Genomic DNA, 19815 nt, shown 5'->3' on the forward strand with positions numbered 1-19815 from the left:
TGTCAGTAACCCTGGGCAATTTGTCCAAAGATCCGAAGTTTTTAAACTTTTTATTAAATATAACTTAATGTGCTCATAATGCAATAATATTTGGTAAAACACTAGTAAAGTAGTCCGGCAGCCCACAGCAAATCTCACCAAACAGAAAAAAAAGTCTTTCACAGCACTTCGGGCTATAACCATAATAATTTGTGTGATTTTAAAAACTCATAGAAATATTCGTTGACCACACATTTATCATCGTTTCATGGCTCATGAAACGATGATTAGTGAAATAATAATGATATGAAATGAGTTGTATCGATTTTCTTTTGCGATATCGTTTCAATAAAAATTGTAATTATAACGAAGGAAACAGATAAAGGTATTTGAAAACAGTTAAAAATTGAGATAAAATTTCTGGTCTAATATTTTTGTGCAAGAATTAATTTGATTGGTTTACGCTGTTACTCAGAACCAGCATTTGTAAACAGAGCCATGTGGATGACGTTATTCCGGCTGTTAGAGTTTCGGACACACACTACGCAATGTCGGAATACCGGTCATTAGGGCTCAAAGGGTTAATTTAAAAATAAATTCTATATGATGAAGTATTCGTTCATGTGTTTTATGGTCAGTAACATTGAGTTATTTCTCTTATGATTACAGAAACTAGATACAATACACAAGGCTAAGGACATGTCCAAACTGAGGCAATGTCTCGAGAGAATGGCTGATGGCCTTCTGCAAAACCCAGTTTTAACAGCTGAACAATACTTGAAATTCACCTACAGTCTCGTCAGCGACAGTGTTGGCCAATTCTTAAAGTAAGTATGATTAGCAGTAGTTGTCTCTCCTTGTCTCATGCTCAAAGAATCTTGGAATTACTGCATCCTTTAAAGAATATCTTATACAAAATTTTAGTAGAATTTATCAGAAAGTATCGATATTTTTCTATCGTTTGCGATTGTTTTTAATGTTTGAGGCAATCGGACTGCCAGGAAGTTTCAAGATTAAAATTGACAAAACTTGATCTTGATTGAAACGCTTATGATACCTCTCACCTGATATTATATTAATTGATATTAAATATGCATTATATATATTATATGTGTTGGCCATATGATATCATATCCCCATTATTGAGAGATCTTCTTTGTCTTTTGTTTTAGATACTTCCATTATTGGTTATTTGCCTTGTTATCCGTCTGCATTTAATTCCAAGTGATAGGAATCAGTATAATGCAGGAGATATGTACAAACTCTTGTTTAGGCCATACAATGTTTATAAAGATGAAGCTGTCTTAATACAGTAATCCCTTTGTGTAACTCTTTGTGTTTAATTGGGACCAGTGCATAATATTTTCACCACGATAAGTGAAAATGCGTGAAATAGAAACTAACTTTTCCAAGTATAGGAATGAGCTGAAATTTAACACCAGAACACTTGAACTGCTTTTATATTTTTATCATAAGTAAGTAAACTGAATTTATCTTGATTGGCTTTCAGTTTATATTTTAACTTCAGTCCTAATATTTTAGGCTGGAGAATGTCATTTACATAGTACATTTGTAGTTTTTACTTCATCTGGTCGGAATATTCGTAATTTTGATTAACTGGGTCCATTGTGAGAAGGTCAGGTTCAGAGATTTATGTATTTTAATTTTTAATGCGTTTTTAATTAATTTGTTTATTTTTTAACGAGCATGTTTAACTGCAAAGTACTGAATCCACGAAAGGTGAGCAGCCAAGTTGCGAGAGATTGCCGTCTAGATGTTTTTTTGTTTTATCATTGACTTACACTAGCGACTTACACTAGCGACTTACACTAGGCATAAAACACAAATTCCTGCACATCTTCATGCGAGAAAGCTAATCCATTTGACATTTTATATTCAGCTGCTAAACTGATATTGTTGTGATGGTCTGCAGTGAGAAGAAGACGAGACAGGCTGAGCTGGCGGAGAAGAAGCGAAAGGAGAAGGCAGCGCTGATGCATGATGCTGAGGAGACATTTGTGATCCCTGCTGAGCCGGGTCGGGCACAACCGCAAGCACCAACCTTGAAGAAGAGCAACACACATGTCTTGGTTGAATTTGGAATGAAGGTGTGTGGTTAACCTCTGTAGAGGTTCAGTATATGCCTCTACAACATAAATAATCTGTGAGGGGAACGCTTACATAATAAGGATTTTATGTTGTATGACAATAAAATACTTGTAAATTGTGTAAATCCGTTACAGCATATTTCCAAACTCACTCCTTTGGCCCTTTAATAAGAAAAAATGAGACTCCACTTTTTAATTTATTGGCTGTATTGTAACTGTAGTATTATTGGTTTGACACGACAACTGTTCTCCTTTTCCGAATCACTTTCACTCGGTTAACGGTCCAAGGTTGCAGTAATTTTACAATAAGTTAAGGGGCGCACACCTACAAGTTCATTTACAACATTTGTTCATTTTTTTCTAGACAACGAAGTTCATTCTGCGGAAGCACGATAATAAAAAATATTTTATGTGTATACAATAAAGCTAAGCTAAAATATATTTTTACTATAATAAGGGCCGCGTCTGTTCGTCTATTCGTCTCCAGGATTCAAGGTGAATATAAAAATAGCTTTTGACTAGACTCCAACTCATACCATTCAGATTGGTAGACCGACAGTGTAAGACCTTCATCAATCGATAACCTTCAAGTATTCTCTGTATTCAAGTATTCAGATTCTCTGTCCTCTATTGATACACCTGACGATCCGTCACGGCAAACCAGATTGACAGGGTAGTTATATATATATAATAGAGATATATGTCATTTTCTCTCCAAAGTGTGACAAGAAAGGAAACGATATTTTAAACGAGATTCTTGTTGTTCAAATAGAATTTAAGAACTTGCGCCGACTTGACACTTAACGTTATATGGAATTTTTTACGTAGCATGAAGCAAAAACTTCACATAACTTCTTTACAATAATGTGGAAGTCTATAACAGTACATGGTAATCTTTTTTCTTAGTTTTACTGTCATCGGTGATATCATCGTCATTGAAAATATAGTTGAAAGAACAACTCCTCGAGTCAAATGTCAATTCACTTATGTAGCAGTAAATAAGAAAGTGAGTCTATTAATCTAGTATAGTGATAGTAAAATCTGTTCCCTTCACTCACAGACCTGACAGGGGATATAGTGAAATGACATTCTGGCAGTTTGCCAAGAGTTGTCACATCACTTAAATCCTGACTAATCAGCATTCTAATTGAATAACCAAAATTATTTTGTTATTCAATTAGAATGCTCATCGAATAACAAGCGTTCCATAAGCTTGTTATTCAATGAGCTCATTGAATAACAATTGAGCTCATTGAAGGACTCAATTTATATTCAGTGAGTTATTCATTGAATAACAATGAAGCACTTTAATCTTTTTAATTTTAATGATTAAAAAAATTGTGAAAAAATTATTGATACTAATACTTTATTATTACAGTTATTATTTTCACCGAAACTAATTATTTATTCACTCAATCAAACCCGCTACCAAGCGTTGCCCATCAAAAAAGTGTATCATAATTATTTTCAGCTTTTTCGGTGCGATTCAAATTTTAGTGACGATACAATGAGAACAAACCCATTGTAAAAAAAATGTGAATATTGAATAAGTTTGCAGAAACTAATCATCATCAATCGCTAACATTGTCCTAAGTTGAGCTTCTACTGGAGTTATGCCTTTTGTAGCTCTTCCACATGTTACTAAAGAGAGCCAAAATTTCATATGGAGATGAAGGTCATGCACGGATGGTCGACCCCTTCGTGAGACTCCTTGTAGATGGTCTCACTTCTGAGGATGTTCCTGTCATAATTGAGTCTCTTATTTGCCTGACCTTCGTCATCAAGTTCAAAGGTTAGTGTTCATAGTTAAGCCTCATGTTCATTGCGCAGAGTTGGCCTAAATGTTAGCTTACAGAATGGAGCTATATGTTAGCTTACAGAGTTTAGCTGTATGTTAGCTGTACAGAGTTGAGTTGTATGTTAGCTATACAGAGTTGAGTTGTATGTTAGCTGTACAGAGTTGAGTTGTATGTTAGCAGTACAGAGTTGAGTTGTATGTTAGCTATACAGAGTTGAGTTGTATGTTAGCTGTACAGAGTTGAGCTGTATGTTAGCTGTACAGAGTTGAGTTGTATGTTAGCTATACAGAGTTGAGTTGTATGTTAGCTGTACAGAGTTGAGTTGTATGTTAGCAGTACAGAGTTGAGTTGTATGTTAGCTGTACAGAGTTGAGTTGTATGTTAGCTATACAGAGTTGAGTTGTATGTTAGCTGTACAGAGTTGAGTTGTATGTTAGCAGTACAGAGTTGAGTTGTATGTTAGCTATACAGAGTTGAGTTGTATGTTAGCTGTACAGAGTTGAGCTGTATGTTAGCTGTACAGAGTTGAGTTGTATGTTAGCTATACAGAGTTGAGTTGTATGTTAGCTGTACAGAGTTGAGTTGTATGTTAGCAGTACAGAGTTGAGTTGTATGTTAGCTGTACAGAGTTGAGTTGTATGTTAGCTGTACAGAGTTGAGTTGTATGTTAGCAGTACAGAGTTGAGTTGTATGTTAGCTATACAGAGTTGAGTTGTATGTTAGCTGTACAGAGTTGAGCTGTATGTTAGCTGTACAGAGTTGAGTTGTATGTTAGCTATACAGAGTTGAGTTGTATGTTAGCTGTACAGAGTTGAGTTGTATGTTAGCAGTACAGAGTTGAGTTGTATGTTAGCTGTACAGAGTTGAGTTGTATGTTAGCTGTACAGAGTTGAGTTGTATGTTAGCAGTACAGAGTTGAGTTGTATGTTAGCTATACAGAGTTGAGTTGTATGTTAGCTATACAGAGTTGAGTTGTGTGTTAGCTGTACAGAGTTGAGTTGTATGTTAGCTGTACAGAGTTGAGTTGTATGTTAGCTGTACAGAGTTGAGTTGTATGTTAGCTGTACAGAGTTGAGCTGTATGTTAGCTGTACAGAGTTGAGTTGTATGTTAGCTGTACAGAGTTGAGCTGTATGTTAGCTGTACAGAGTTGAGTTGTATGTTAGCTGTACAGAGTTGAGCTGTATGTTAGCTATACAGAGTTGAGTTGTGTGTTAGCTGTACAGAGTTGAGTTGTGTGTTAGCTGTACAGAGTTGAGTTGTATGTTAGCTGTACAGAGTTGAATTGTATGTTAGCTGTACAGAGTTGAGTTGTATGTTAGCTGTACAGAGTTGAGTTGTATGTTAGCTGTACAGAGTTGAGTTGTATGTTAGCTGTACAGAGTTGAGCTGTATGTTAGCTGTACAGAGTTGAATTGTATGTTAGCTGTACAGAGTTGAGTTGTATGTTAGCTGTACAGAGTTGAGTTGTATGTTAGCTGTACAGAGTTGAGTTGTATGTTAGCTGTACAGAGTTGAGCTGTATGTTAGCTGTACAGAGTTGAATTGTATGTTAGCTGTACAGAGTTGAGTTGTATGTTAGCTATACAGAGTTGAGTTGTATGTTAGCTGTACAGAGTTGAGTTGTATGTTAGCAGTACAGAGTTGAGTTGTGTGTTAGCTATACAGAGTTGAGTTGTATGTTAGCAGTACAGAGTTGAGTTGTATGTTAGCTATACAGAGTTGAGTTGTATGTTAGCTGTACAGAGTTGAGTTGTATGTTAGCTGTACAGAGTTGAGCTGTATGTTAGCTGTACAGAGTTGAGTTGTATGTTAGCTGTACAGAGTTGAGCTGTATGTTAGCTGTACAGAGTTGAGTTGTATGTTAGCTGTACAGAGTTGAGCTGTATGTTAGCTATACAGAGTTGAGTTGTGTGTTAGCTGTACAGAGTTGAGTTGTGTGTTAGCTGTACAGAGTTGAGTTGTATGTTAGCTGTACAGAGTTGAATTGTATGTTAGCTGTACAGAGTTGAGTTGTATGTTAGCTGTACAGAGTTGAGTTGTATGTTAGCTGTACAGAGTTGAGTTGTATGTTAGCTGTACAGAGTTGAGCTGTATGTTAGCTGTACAGAGTTGAATTGTATGTTAGCTGTACAGAGTTGAGTTGTATGTTAGCTGTACAGAGTTGAGTTGTATGTTAGCTGTACAGAGTTGAGTTGTATGTTAGCTGTACAGAGTTGAGCTGTATGTTAGCTGTACAGAGTTGAATTGTATGTTAGCTCACAGAATGGAGCTATATGTTAGCTTACAGAGTTGAGTTGTATGTTAGCTATACAGAGTTGAGTTGTATGTTAGCAGTACAGAGTTGAGTTGTATGTTAGCTATACAGAGTTGAGTTGTGTGTTAGCTGTACAGAGTTGAGCTGTATGTTAGCTGTACAGAGTTGAATTGTATGTTAGCTGTACAGAGTTGAGTTGTATGTTAGCTATACAGAGTTGAGCTGTATGTTAGCTGTACAGAGTTGAATTGTATGTTAGCTGTACAGAGTTGAGTTGTATGTTAGCTATACAGAGTTGAGTTGTATGTTAGCTGTACAGAGTTGAGCTGTATGTCAGCTGTACAGAGTTGAATTGTATGTTAGCTGTACAGAGTTGAGTTGTATGTTAGCTGTACAGAGTTGAGTTGTATGTTAGCTGTACAGAGTTGAGTTGTATGTTAGCTGTACAGAGTTGAGCTGTATGTTAGCTGTACAGAGTTGAATTGTATGTTAGCTGTACAGAGTTGAGTTGTATGTTAGCTGTACAGAGTTGAACTGTATGTTAGAACAGATAAGCTATAACTTGTCTGTAAGTGAGTTCAAGAAGCAATATAAATATATCATTAGGAACTGGTTAAACTTTTCCAACATACCCATGTCATGTTGGACATATTGTCAGTCAACATATTGCTATTCAACATTTCTTCTTTCCTTCGAACAAGGCTATTATATTGCCGTGTGAACTTCTGGGCAAAACACACTCTTTGTAAAAACCAAAACTGTAAATAGAGGGTCTCTGCCTCTGAAAGTAGGTCGGGATGATTCTCCTTCAACTACTGCTAGCATTTATTTTGCTTCTGTTATCTGTCATTTGATTGGTTATCATGTTATTAGGACTGCCATCATTGGTCAATGGCATGGAGAAGATAATTAACCCTATTTTTCTGCTACTGAAGACTTATAGTGGAACTGCTTCTGGAGAAAGCTTTGAGCTATGTCAGCTCTGTTTCAGGGTGGGTGTAGACTTGTCCCTAGCTTGTACAATCAGGCACTCAGGTGTTTTGTGTGCTTGAGTAGTTTAATACTTTTGACTTACATATTAAAACTAAATGATTATGTTCTTTTTTCTATTAGAGGGTTATCTTCTCTTGTATATAAACTTTAAAAGGTATTGGTTACTACTACTCGACAGTTTTTATCCATCAAATATATATTGAATAATTGTCTTGTCCCAATGCAAATCTCACTTTTTCTATAATAACATTTTTCAGGAAACTTTATGTATTTAAATATCATAACTCATTACCTGTAGGTTGCTTTGATAATTAGCTCAGTTACTAGAAGTGCTCCTGATTTCCACATCACTAATACGAGTTTTGATGACTGCAAAATTCTAATACATTTGATTAATTAATTCTATCAAAAACTATTAATTGTGTTATATTATTATTAGAAACACTAGTTTCATAAAGAATACTGAGGAACGAGCACTCAATACACTGTGTGTAGAGTGAATTGTAGTATAATATAAAATATAAAGTGTACTTAGCTGTTAGTTGTTCAGTGCAATTTTTTCAAGCGAATAATGTTTGCTCCCATCAGGCGATCAATATCTGTTTGAAACAAATTTGTAAAGATTCACTAACAGCTTAGTGATTATTGTGTTTCATATTACATTATAGGTGTAGAGTTGGATGGAAACTCTAAATATTGAATTCACTCAGGACTTTAAGAGAGACGATTTCACTGGTTAAGTGTGCAATTCACAATCTTCATTTTTACCGTGAAACCTGAAATAATATTTCAGTGCCATTTTTATACCAACTTGCAAAGCACAATAAATATGAATGCAATAAAATATGAAAAGTTACAGTATGATAGCAAGTAAAAGTACTGAACATCAAATGAAATGTGACAAGACAATATAACATGTGTAATAAAATAAAACAGCATACGTAACTAACCTGTAATCTCTAATAAATAATCCCATGGTAATTGACAACTTAATAATTAAGAGTGGTAATTCAAATCTGGCTGCCTTCTACAGAAACTAGAGAAACGTCATGCTATGAGTTAAGCAAACCTTAGCTTATGGCTCAACGCCGGCAACTATCATTGGTCAGCACGGATTAGGCCGATTTGACTTGGCATCAACTCCAGGAATGTTAAACTAATAAACTTGTCTTACACCTACATTACAACTTGTTTGAGCATTCAATTTTTTTATTTCATGCTGAATTTGAAAGGCATATTTTTTGCATAATGCCCCACCAAGGTGTCTATGTTATATATATATTGTGTAAGTAAATTTTCTGCAGTTAATATCGATGGTGCTGAAGACATGCGGCTACTATGAGTGGACGGAGGAGAAGGTTGAGATTCTCTTATCGTATGCCGAGTCAGATATTTTAGATCATAACAGACAGGCTACAGCCTTCTCACTCTTAAAGGTCAGTCTGCAATGATAATCCTGTAATATACATTTACCTTCAGGTAAATGATGTGGTTTTGCTTTTTATATCTATAACAAGCTAAATGCCTCGAGTTGCACAGGTAATAAAAAGGTTTTTGCATAAGAACTTTATTTTTCAATGGCTAAGTTTCTTCACTTAATGAATTGGGGTAGCTTAAGCTAGTCAAAATCTGTACTATAATATGATCTACATGTATGTTCGTCCCTCTGAAGCTAGCGCTAGGAAAAGATATTGCGTTTCAATCTTTCACGTAATCATGATCTTCAAGAGTGCTGGTTGAAGCGTGAGTATTTTAACCAATCGGCATTAAAGGTTGGCAGGTGTAATAATCATGATGTACATAATTATTCTATAGTATGGCCAGTTGGGTGCGTAGTGTAATGGATAGGATGCCTGTCTGCAAAGCTGAGTTCAATTCCGCTACAAAGCAGATGTTTTAGTTGCTGTAACTTTATCACTTCAACTGGACACACGAATGACAAACAGACGACAGACAAACACTGAGATTTATATAGATAGATGTATAAAAAACTAAATTGTAAAGCTTAAATCTGTAATACTAAATAAATCAATTAACAATAAATAAAAAAGACTTGCACTAATACTGGCCAATGTAATTGAATTTGCCTGATTCCAATGCGAAGCGGATATTTTGTTCCTATAACTTTATTGTTATAACTGGACACGCGAACGACAGACAAACAAACACAGATATATACATGTATATATATGTATATACAGTCAAACATGGATAACTCGAACTTCACGGGACCGAGCAAAAGTGTTCGAATTATCAGTGCGTTCAAGTTATCAGAGCACTGTCACAAGTCCATGTATTTACTTATTTATTAGTAGATACATGTACATATACAAACTATAATATAAATCAAAAGCACAAATGGCTTGTTTCAAATTAAATGCTTCTAATGTAATGTTTAAAACGTTTTTATCAAAAAGTATAGAGATTTTTCTATCACTTGAGATTAGTTTGCTGTTTGAGATGATGTTATTGCCAGGACGTTATTCAGATTGACATTGGCAAAACTTGATCGTTGTTGAAATGCTCAAAAGAAAAGACATTTTTCTTTTGAGCGTTTTACCCATGATCAATTTTGTCGATTTTTCTTGAAGTTTATGCAAAGATAACTTTACTTTACCTGGGATTCGTTAAGAGCAACACTCCGAGGCAGTTCAATTAAAAGTTTTACGAGGTTTTACGGTACATTGTATATCACTCACGCTTTTTGAATGGATACTTATTGAATGTACACACGTATTCTGTGTTTAGGTCAAACGATGAATAGTTTTTTTTAGCTAAGACAACGTAAACGTTTTTTTACCACAATTTTTAAGACGTTTTAAACATTCAGCATTCCGACGTTGATTGAACACGGAATCAACGTCGAAAAACTATTCGTCACGGGCTAGCCGGGTCACGCACTCAAGGATTTTCGCCACGCATATACAAAACAACATGCTGTTTTTGTTTTGTATGTGCGTGGCGAAAATCCTTGCGCGCGTGACCTGGCTAGCCCGTGCTACTCATCGTATAGCAGTATAAATCAAATTTTACCAAACCTTTAGAAAAGTCGTTGACAGAAGTATTTTGCCGATGGTGGTAATAACGACGCTTATGAATTACGAAAAGATGAGGTTTACCTCTATGGCTTTGAAAAAAGTGATTTTCTAAAGCGATAACAACCGTTTCGGTATCCGTTGGGCAAAAAAACAGTTCGAATTAACAGTGTTGAGTTCGAGTTATCTATAGCAATTTATCATTACGTGGGAACGGACCAAAGAAACCGTTCGAATTAACCATGTGTTCGAACTATCCGTGGACGAGTTATCCATGTTTGACTGTATATATATAATAGATAGAAGGTACAAAGGTATACAATAGACAACAATAAAGTAATATAAATAGTGAAAGCTGGTTCAGCAGAAATATTTTATTGTAAAATAAATCTTTCAGAGAGCCTACATGTACCTTAGCTTCAACGACTGAGAATAAATGCTCCGACCAAGTGTCCAAAATAGGGCTACACTTTCCTCTGATATAGGCACAGTTTATCACACAAATTTTATCTATAATTTGTTATCAATGATAATTACAAGTCAACTGGGTTTCATAGCATTTTACATAAATAATACATAGCATGTGTTAACTACAGTCTAATCTCAATATATGAAGTGAAACCATTCCAATATTTTATCCGTATATCAATGGTGTCTTAAGTTGGAACAAATATTCTTACAAGAATACAGTACATTGTATTTTGCATAGTTTATTCTGCAGTTTAAAAAAGCAATGAGAACTTCTTGAAGTAATTACATTAGCCTTATACAGTGCGAATTGCACTATACAGGCAAATATAATTGCATTTGCTTGATTCTAGTGCAAATCCAGATCCAATGCAAAACAGATTTTTGTTCCTATGACTTTATCGCTATAACCGGACACATGGACGACAGACAAACAAACGCTGAGATTTTTTATATAGATAGTGTTATCTTCTCATTAACATTACTATGTGTAGCTTTATTAGCTCAGTTCTTGAATCTGATATGATTTATTATCAATACTGCAACAACTAACCATATCATTGTTGCAGGCCATTATCTCCCGGAAGCTTATTTGTAAACTGCTCTATGAGCTGATAAAGAAGTTAGAGGAGTTGTCAGTAAACAGTGAATCTTCTGATGTGAGACTCAACTGTAGACAGGTAAGACTTCTGATATGAGACTCAACTGTAGACAGGTAAGACTTCTGATGTGAGACTCAACTGTAGACAGGTAAGACTTCTGATATGAGACTCAACTGTAGACAGGTAAGACTTCTGATGGGAGACTCAACTGTAGGCAGGTAAGACTTCTGATGTGAGACTCAACTGTAGACAGGTAAGACTTCTGATGTGAGACTCAACTGTAGGCAGGTAAGACTTCTGATGTGAGACTCAACTGTAGACAGGTAAGACTTCTGATGAGACTCAACTGTAGACAGGTAAGACCTCTGATATGAGACTCAACTGTAGACAGGTAAGACTTCTGATGTGAGACTCAACTGTAGGCAGGTAAGACTTCTGATGTGAGACTCAACTATAGACAGGTAAGACTTCTGATATGAGACTCAACTGTAGGCAGGTAAGACTTCTGATATGAGACTCAACTGTAGACAGGTAAGACTTCTGATATGAGACTCAACTGTAGGCAGGTAAGACTTCTGATGTGAGACTCAACTGTAGACAGGTAAGACTTCTGATGTGAGACTCAACTGTAGACAAGTAAGACTTCTGATGTGAGACTCAACTGTAGACAGGTAAGACTTCTGATATGAGACTCAACTGTAAACAGGTAAGACTTCTGATATGAGACTCAACTGTAGGCAGGTAAGACTTCTGATGTGAGACTCAACTGTAGACAGGTAAGACTTCTGATATGAGACTCAACTGTAGGCAGGTAAGACTTCTGATGTGAGACTCAACTATAGACAGGTAAGACTTCTGATATGAGACTCAACTGTAGGCAGGTAAGACTTCTGATGTGAGACTCAACTGTAGGCAGGTAAGACTTCTGATATGAGACTCAACTGTAGACAAGTAAGACTTCTGATGTGAGACTCAACCATAGACAGGTAAGACTTCTGATATGAGACTCAACTGTAGGCAGGTAAGACTTCTGATGTGAGACTCAACTGTTGACAAGTAAGACTTCTGATGTGAGACTCAACCATAGACAGGTAAGACTTCTGATGTGAGACTCAACTGTAGGCAGGTAAGACTTCTGATGGGAGACTCAACTGTAGACAGGTAAGACTTCTGATGTGAGACTCAACTATAGACAGGTAAGACTTCTGATGTGAGACTCAACTGTAGGCAGGTAAGACTTCTGATGGGAGACTCAACTGTAGACAGGTAAGACTTCTGATGTGAGACTCAACTATAGACAGGTAAGACTTCTGATATGAGACTCAACTGTAGACAGGTAAGACTTCTGATATGAGACTCAACTGTAGGCACGTAAGACTTCTGATGTGAGACTCAACTATAGACAGGTAAGACTTCTGATATGAGACTCAACTGTAGACAGGTAAGACTTCTGATATGAGACTCAACTGTAGGCACGTAAGACTTCTGATGTGAGACTCAACTATAGACAGGTAAGACTTCTGATATGAGACTCAACTGTAGGCAGGTAAGACTTCTGATATGAGACTCAACTGTAGACAGGTAAGACTTCTGATGTGAGACTCAGCTGTAGACAGGTAAGACTTCTAGTATGAGACTCACATGTAGACAAGTAAGACTTCTGATGTGAGACTCAACTGTAGACAGGTAAGACTTCTGATGTGAGACTCAACTATAGACAGGTAAGACTTCTGATATGAGACTCAACTGTAGACAGGTAAGACTTCTGATGAGACTCAACTGTAGACAGGTAAGACTTATGATATGAGACTCAACTGTAGACAGGTAAGACTTCTGATGTGAGACTCAACTGTAGGCAGGTAAGACTTCTGATGTGAGACTCAACTATAGACAGGTAAGACTTCTGATATGAGACTCAACTGTAGGCAGGTAAGACTTCTGATATGAGACTCAACTGTAGACAGGTAAGATTTCTGATGTGAGACTCAGCTGTAGACAGGTAAGACTTCTAATATGAGACTCAACTGTACACAGGTTAAACTTCTAATATAAGACTCAACTGTAGGCAGGTAAGACTTCTGATATGAGACTCAACTGTAGACAGGTAAGACTTCTGATGTGAGACTCAACTGTAGACAGGAAAGACTTCTGATGTGAGACTCAACTGTAGACAGGTAAGACTCCTGATATGAGACTCAACTGTAGGCAGGTAAGTCTTCTGATATGAGACTCAACTGTATAGAGGTAAAACTCTCGATACGATATTTACATGCTGACTAATAGTCAAATTTTTTAAACAGCATATTTTTAATATATAGTAAATCTCAAATCTACATGTTTGTTTATGTATTAAGTCTTCACATTTCATCATGGAGGCTATATACATCAGCATACAAGTGCTGTCTCTTGCAGGTTGTGCTACAGTTTCTCTTGGACTATCCTCTTGGCAAAGGTCTGCCAAAGCACATCAATTTCTACCTTGACAATCTGGACTATGGTGCTCAACATGGTCGTGAGAGCATATTTGAAATGCTAGGCGCCATGCTGACAGCCTTTCCTCAGGTTGATAGATTTTTGTATATATAATTGCACAAAGTAAAATTTCCTTTATGTTGCCTATCGATTATTTTATAGTTCTATTAGTCATTCTATGAAGAATTTAGGTCATTATATTTTGCACATGGGTAATTATCTGGGTAATTTTCAGAAAACTTGGATTATCTGTTACCACATACTAGTTAGTTGTATAAAAAATCTAATGACCTTTGAAGGCTAATTGTATAAATAATCTCATCATTGTTGGCCTACGCTTGAGCCAGCTCATTGAAATTCATATGGAGTTGTCACCTCATGGTATAAACTTGTGGATTACGGTATAGCTCAATAAGTATTTTTAAAAACACTTTGGGCAGTGCTAGGTAGTTCTTTAAATCCTAACCATTTAATTCGACTTCTTGAAATTGAATAAGAATTTGTCTTCCCATGGTAAGGATTTAGAGTTGTCTCCTCATGATAAGTATGAAATCAATTTCAAAGTATTCACACCCACTTTCATTTTAGTAGTGCTTAGACAGATTTAACTTTTAATTAATGTTTTATTGAGTACAATGTTGGTTACGAATGTATCTCTCACAGTCAGTTGGTTACTAAAAGTGTCAATTAGTTGTCAATACAAGCGATTTATTGATGTGTACATATCTTTTTTTCATGGTTCAATATCATATTCTGCTTATATTAATTGTATAAGCTTATAATGTTCAATTTTTGACACTGTGTTTGACATCTACATCGTAAAGTTGTATTCTCCAAAATACAACTACTCCAAGTTTTCTTGAATACCACTCCACGGTTTTCTTGAATAGCAGACGCTCTGTAATGTAAACCTCATTTTACTTCAATTCTACTGAACGTAACGAACTTATATAAAGTTTGCGCTTTGTACTACAAGAGAACATTTATATAAATTAAAGCATCAACTCGGTGCAAGTTCTCAAATTTGATTTGACTAACGAGAGTCACATAGTCGAAATTAAAAATATATTTTTCTTTTTTGCCACATTATTATATATTTCACTTTGTTCTAGTTTTTTACCTGTCTTTCTTAGCAATTTTCTTCGCATCAGAGACCTTGCTTTGGCAAAATTTCAATTAAAATGAACATGAAAGTGTTAATTTTAATTTAAAGTTAATGCTCACCTTAACATGACGTGAAATTACCCATGGACCCTAAATCAAGTGTAAGTGACAAAAAAAGGAAAAGTTTGTGGATACAAACAAATAATACCACAGTTACTGTACAGTCAATAAATTAAGAAGTTAAGTTTAGTACGTTCATTCTGAAGGGCCGAAGGGATGGGTTTGGGAAGATCTTGGAATGGATTAGGCCATTTACATGTATTTTACTGCTTGCATTATGTAAAATCCATATAAAGTGTGTTTGGAAGGGATTATTTATGTTGTAGGAGCATACAAATGCTACTGCATAAAATAGGTGTTTTAACTTCTTAGTCTTCTGCATGGATTTGCATTGTTACCGGGCCATAACTATGTAAGTGCTAGTATGTATATATACTAGCAAAATTTTTAAATAAAAATACTAATACATATATTTGCTAGTAAAATATATACCATACTTTTCGGACTATAAACCGTACCCCTATATAAGCCGCGTTTGCTTTATTTTCCAAAAACCGATAATAAAGCAATACATAGGCCGCACCTTTGTATATGCCGCGGAACTCAGGACGGTGCTTTTTAACATTGCAGCAACTTTGTTGTTTAAAATGGAACAGTGTCTAACAACACTGTTTCGTATTAACTGACGCTTTTTAACCTAGTGCCTAACGGAACAGCACTGTTAGGCATTGTTTTATATTTTCTTTCACCGCTAGAGGCGCACTAAACGAAGATTCCGGTTAATGCGGGCTAGTGGTGAAAGAAAAAGCCACAGAATAGCCGCACCCTTATATAAGCCGCATGGCTCAAATCATCAGAAAAAAGTAGTGGCTAATAGTCCGAAAAGTATGGTACATAAAAATACTAATATATATACTAGTATATATACATTATACTATATATATACTAGTATATATTCTGTGTATATACTAGTATATATACAGAAAATGTAATGAACAGGATTAGACTGATTTTATTCTATGAATTATCAGATAGCTTTATGCAGGTTTATGCATAATATAGATTACACGCTAACTGAATCCTTCTATGGTCAGACATAGTCTCATAGAGTTTTAGCAGCCAGTAAGTCTACATACATTAGGAGTGTTTGATATCAATGTTCACCTAGTTAATAGTGTCTCTCATAATCTATTGTAGAAAACGGTGCACACGTTCTCCTCGAGCATATTCCTCTCGCTGGCTCAGGCACGAGTGAATGATGAGGCAGAGAAGTGCCGTAGGCTAGCTGCCCTCGGCATAAAAACTCTCTTAGGGAGAGTGGAAAGAAACTTTCGCACTCGCCTTTTCCAAATGGCCTTCAAGTGGCTTCAAGAGTCTAAGGTAAGTATTCCCTTGTGACAGTCATTGCAATAAACTCGCTCCAATGGTCAACGTTTTTGACATTATAGAACTCATAATGTGTGTTATCTCTTAACCTTTTGCTGCCTCTATGTAACAGGTGTCTACAATTCTCATTGTGATACCTACATTGTAGTTTTTAAGCTGCTCTTTATAAATTCAGCAGAGAATTGTCCTTGACACCTGCTGCTTGTGTAGACTGTCTTTTCTTGCTTGGTCTAGTCAGGGTTTAGATGTGTAGGTGGGCCTTAGATATGTAGGCGAATCTTTGATGTGTAGGCAGATCTTAACTTTGCAGGTGGAGATTGTTCAGATGGCTGCGCAGGTTATTGGTCTGTTTATCGAGGTCGAATGCGATGGCTTCTCTTCCAGGTTCAATGATTTCTTGCCAGTTCTTGAGAAAGCATTGCAGCCTCAACTCTATGTTACAATGGTTGGTATCTCTATTTGTAACTGAGATGTGAATATATTTTAAGCCTTCTATTGACTGGTATATCTATTGCTGACTGCACTCTGGTTGAATAAAGTGAGAGAAATTTCAACTGCAATCCCAAAATAGACATATCTTCTAGTACACTAGTGATGTGTTCTGTATATTGTTTGGAATTACATTTTGTTTTATTCTGTGTTTTATTATTGATGTTGCATAAATACTTAGATAGTTTTGTTCGGATGTATTTAATATGAGTCACATGTTATCTATCAGGAAGGAGAGAGCGACTCCTCCAAGGACCTCCAACTCTACCATTTGGTCATGTTAACTATGAAAGTCATAAGGGAGTGTCCGAGGGTACTGAGGCAGCACACATGTGACCTCCTGCTTGGTGAGTTCATGCAATAAGACCATATTATCATTTCTTTGTAACTTATTCTTACCACTTTGAAGACTAATCAAGCAAATATACAGACATAGCAAGTGTATACACAGACATACAGACATAGCAAGTGTATACACAGACATACAGACATAGCAAGTGTATACACATACAGACATACACACATACAGACACAAGCTAGTGTATACACATACAGACACAGTATACCTAACCTTGCAGACACAAGCAAATGTATACACATACAGACATACAGACACAGTATACCTAACCTTGCAGACATAGCAAGTGTATACACATACAGACACAGTATACTTAACCTTGCAGACACAAGCAAGTTCCCTGATCCTAGACTCTAGTAATAACTTTCCATTGACGGTGAAAGCACTTACAGTAAAATGACGCATATCCTTTTGAACTGAATATCATCTTTAAGCTCCAAGTTTGTAGAACTCGATGAAGTAAACAGAAATTAAACAGAGTAAATAGCTTTTTAAGCTTTTTTGAAGATGCCATGTTTAGAGGTAACTGGAGAAATATAATGGTTGACGTACACCAAACCTTACAGAGTGTGGGTATTCCTTAATGAATACAAAACAGGGAGTTCTAGTGTAAAGTTCTTGTTGCTGAGGGGAAGCTTTCTAGTTTTTCCTATTTTTGATCAGTCATTACCAAGAGTTTCAATCAATATGTCATTAGAAGCTAGTGTACTGTAGGCAGCCATTTTTCATTTCTCGGCCATTCAGATATAACCTGGGTATTTCATCTCAAGAGGTAATAGTCTAATCGACTTGTCGACGATCAAAATATACTGAATATATATATCGGACACAGCAACAAAGTTTTTAATTCTATGTAAACCAGAAGTACGGGAAAGTGAAACCATGAAGTGAAAAGCAAAACCATGAAGCCGAGTTTTCTCAGTCGTAAGATCAGATGAAAAAAAATCTTCCCAAATTTCGGGCACAGGCTTTAAAGTGTTAAATGTGCTCAACATTAAGCAGAGAAGTGTGTATAATAACATAATGGTTTGTGCATCTGATTGTTATGTGCTTATTTACAGAGCACATCAAACAGCTCATGCTGCACCCTCACGCCTGGGTTAGGTGTGCTACAGCACAGGTCTTCGGTCTCGTCTTTAGCACCTTCAACCCTGATGAGCTTATCGCTGCCTTTCTGTCTCAAGAATCCGGCAGCGCTCTTTCAACGGCTCAAGGAGAGAAGAAAGGTAAAGGATCGTCCGCTGACCTGAACAAGTCATACAGAAGTATGATGTTTCTCCTGAGGAATATGAGACAAAAGCTCAGGGACTTCACAGCTGACTTTTGCACTCAACTTAGTTCCAAATATGTTGATGAGGAGTTCGCTGCTCAGGTAAGATTAGGGTGTTGTGAAGTGGGGTTAGATGGGTGAGAGGGTGAATGAGATGAACTTGTGAGGTATGGGTGGAGGAAAGGAGTAGATGAAATAATTGTTAAGAATTGGTGGGGAGAGGGTGGATGAAATAAAATTGTGAGGTATGGGCAGAGGAAAGGAGGGTGGAAAGGGTGGATGAAATAAAGTTGTTAAGAATGCGTGGAGAAGAGAAAAGGTGAGAGGGTTGAATGGATGTGATAAAGGTCGGCAACATGATTCTCTTGCATGCTTGTGGATACTAGTTGGAGTCCACATAAAGCTTTCAAATTCCATTAGAGTTACACTTACAATGGTAAGAGAATCACAATAGCTTTTTGCCCTCTATGCCATAATAGAGCCTGCTGAGGTCCTTTGACAGTGAATTAGGGCATGTTTGCCAATACATCTTCAACAACAACAGTCCAAAATTTTTATGAATGTTATATTCATGTTAGTTAGTACACGGAAATACCACCGTATACTTACATGTATTTTATAGCAAATATGTACGGTGTATCCTCGGTGTATGCTATTTTGGTCATTTTTATTTCCGACAAAGAATTATGATGCGTTTAAACAGTGTATGACGCTTCATGTTAAATTGTAGTAGAGTTGTGATTTTGCATAAACAGGAAGCTAGCTATTTTGTTTACTGCTTATTTACAAGTTTGGGAGGTATTGATACATAGAAAGAAAAATTTTCTTTGTTCGCATAGACTGAAGACTTTATACTCAATATAAAAAATGTTGAAGCTCTAGCATTGTTTATATTCATCTCCTGTTCTACCTCAATACAAGCTTAGCAATAGCATTGTTCACTTGGATGTAGCTTGTGGGCTAATTCATCAGATCGCTGTTAGAGTCATATTATTGATGTTCTCCCTAATCTGCTTATTATATATTTTGTAAAAAGAAACCTCTTTAGTTTGAGTTAGCAAAGAAATCGCATATGCTAGCGGACTTGTACACTTTTTCAAACCCTTTCAAAACTTCTAGGGTGTGTGTTCAACTTTTAGGGATGTGTTAAACATTTAAGGGGATGTTAAACTTTAGGGGGTGTGTTCAATCCTTAAGGGGTGTGTTCAACTCATGAAATGTGTTGTAGTGTTCAGCGCTGTTAAATAGACTATGTTTCCTGAATGATGTTGTGTATATGAATAGTACTATCTACCTTAGCGATGTGTTCATGGTGTTGTTGCAGATTGTGAAGAACTTGATATTCTTGGCTAAGGTCATACTAAAGCTCCCAGAGTCCAGGTCCCCTACACCACCATCTCCAGGTAAACCAAAATGGCTCTACTGCGTTTCCACAT

General features: G+C 36.3%; 1 protein-coding gene across 2 annotated transcripts in view; it reads left to right on the forward strand.

Moving 5' to 3' along the window:
* LOC137403732 (small subunit processome component 20 homolog) overlaps positions 1-19815 on the forward strand; it is a 36370-nt gene that overhangs the window by 12105 nt on the left and 4450 nt on the right. Inside the window, exons 11-22 of one of the 2 annotated variants that reach the window (XM_068089752.1) lie at positions 649-806; positions 1913-2087; positions 3714-3879; positions 7016-7140; positions 8440-8571; positions 11208-11318; positions 13653-13802; positions 16074-16256; positions 16573-16707; positions 16981-17098; positions 18171-18481; positions 19704-19782. In XM_068089752.1, coding sequence (XP_067945853.1) covers positions 649-806; positions 1913-2087; positions 3714-3879; positions 7016-7140; positions 8440-8571; positions 11208-11318; positions 13653-13802; positions 16074-16256; positions 16573-16707; positions 16981-17098; positions 18171-18481; positions 19704-19782 — 1843 coding nt within the window. The remainder of the gene's footprint in view (positions 1-648; positions 807-1912; positions 2088-3713; positions 3880-7015; positions 7141-8439; positions 8572-11207; positions 11319-13652; positions 13803-16073; positions 16257-16572; positions 16708-16980; positions 17099-18170; positions 18482-19703; positions 19783-19815) is intronic. The other variant, XM_068089751.1, reaches the window with a different exon arrangement.

Source organism: Watersipora subatra, chromosome 9 (assembly GCF_963576615.1).
Source record: "Watersipora subatra chromosome 9, tzWatSuba1.1, whole genome shotgun sequence".
NCBI lineage: Eukaryota > Metazoa > Bryozoa > Gymnolaemata > Cheilostomatida > Watersiporidae > Watersipora > Watersipora subatra.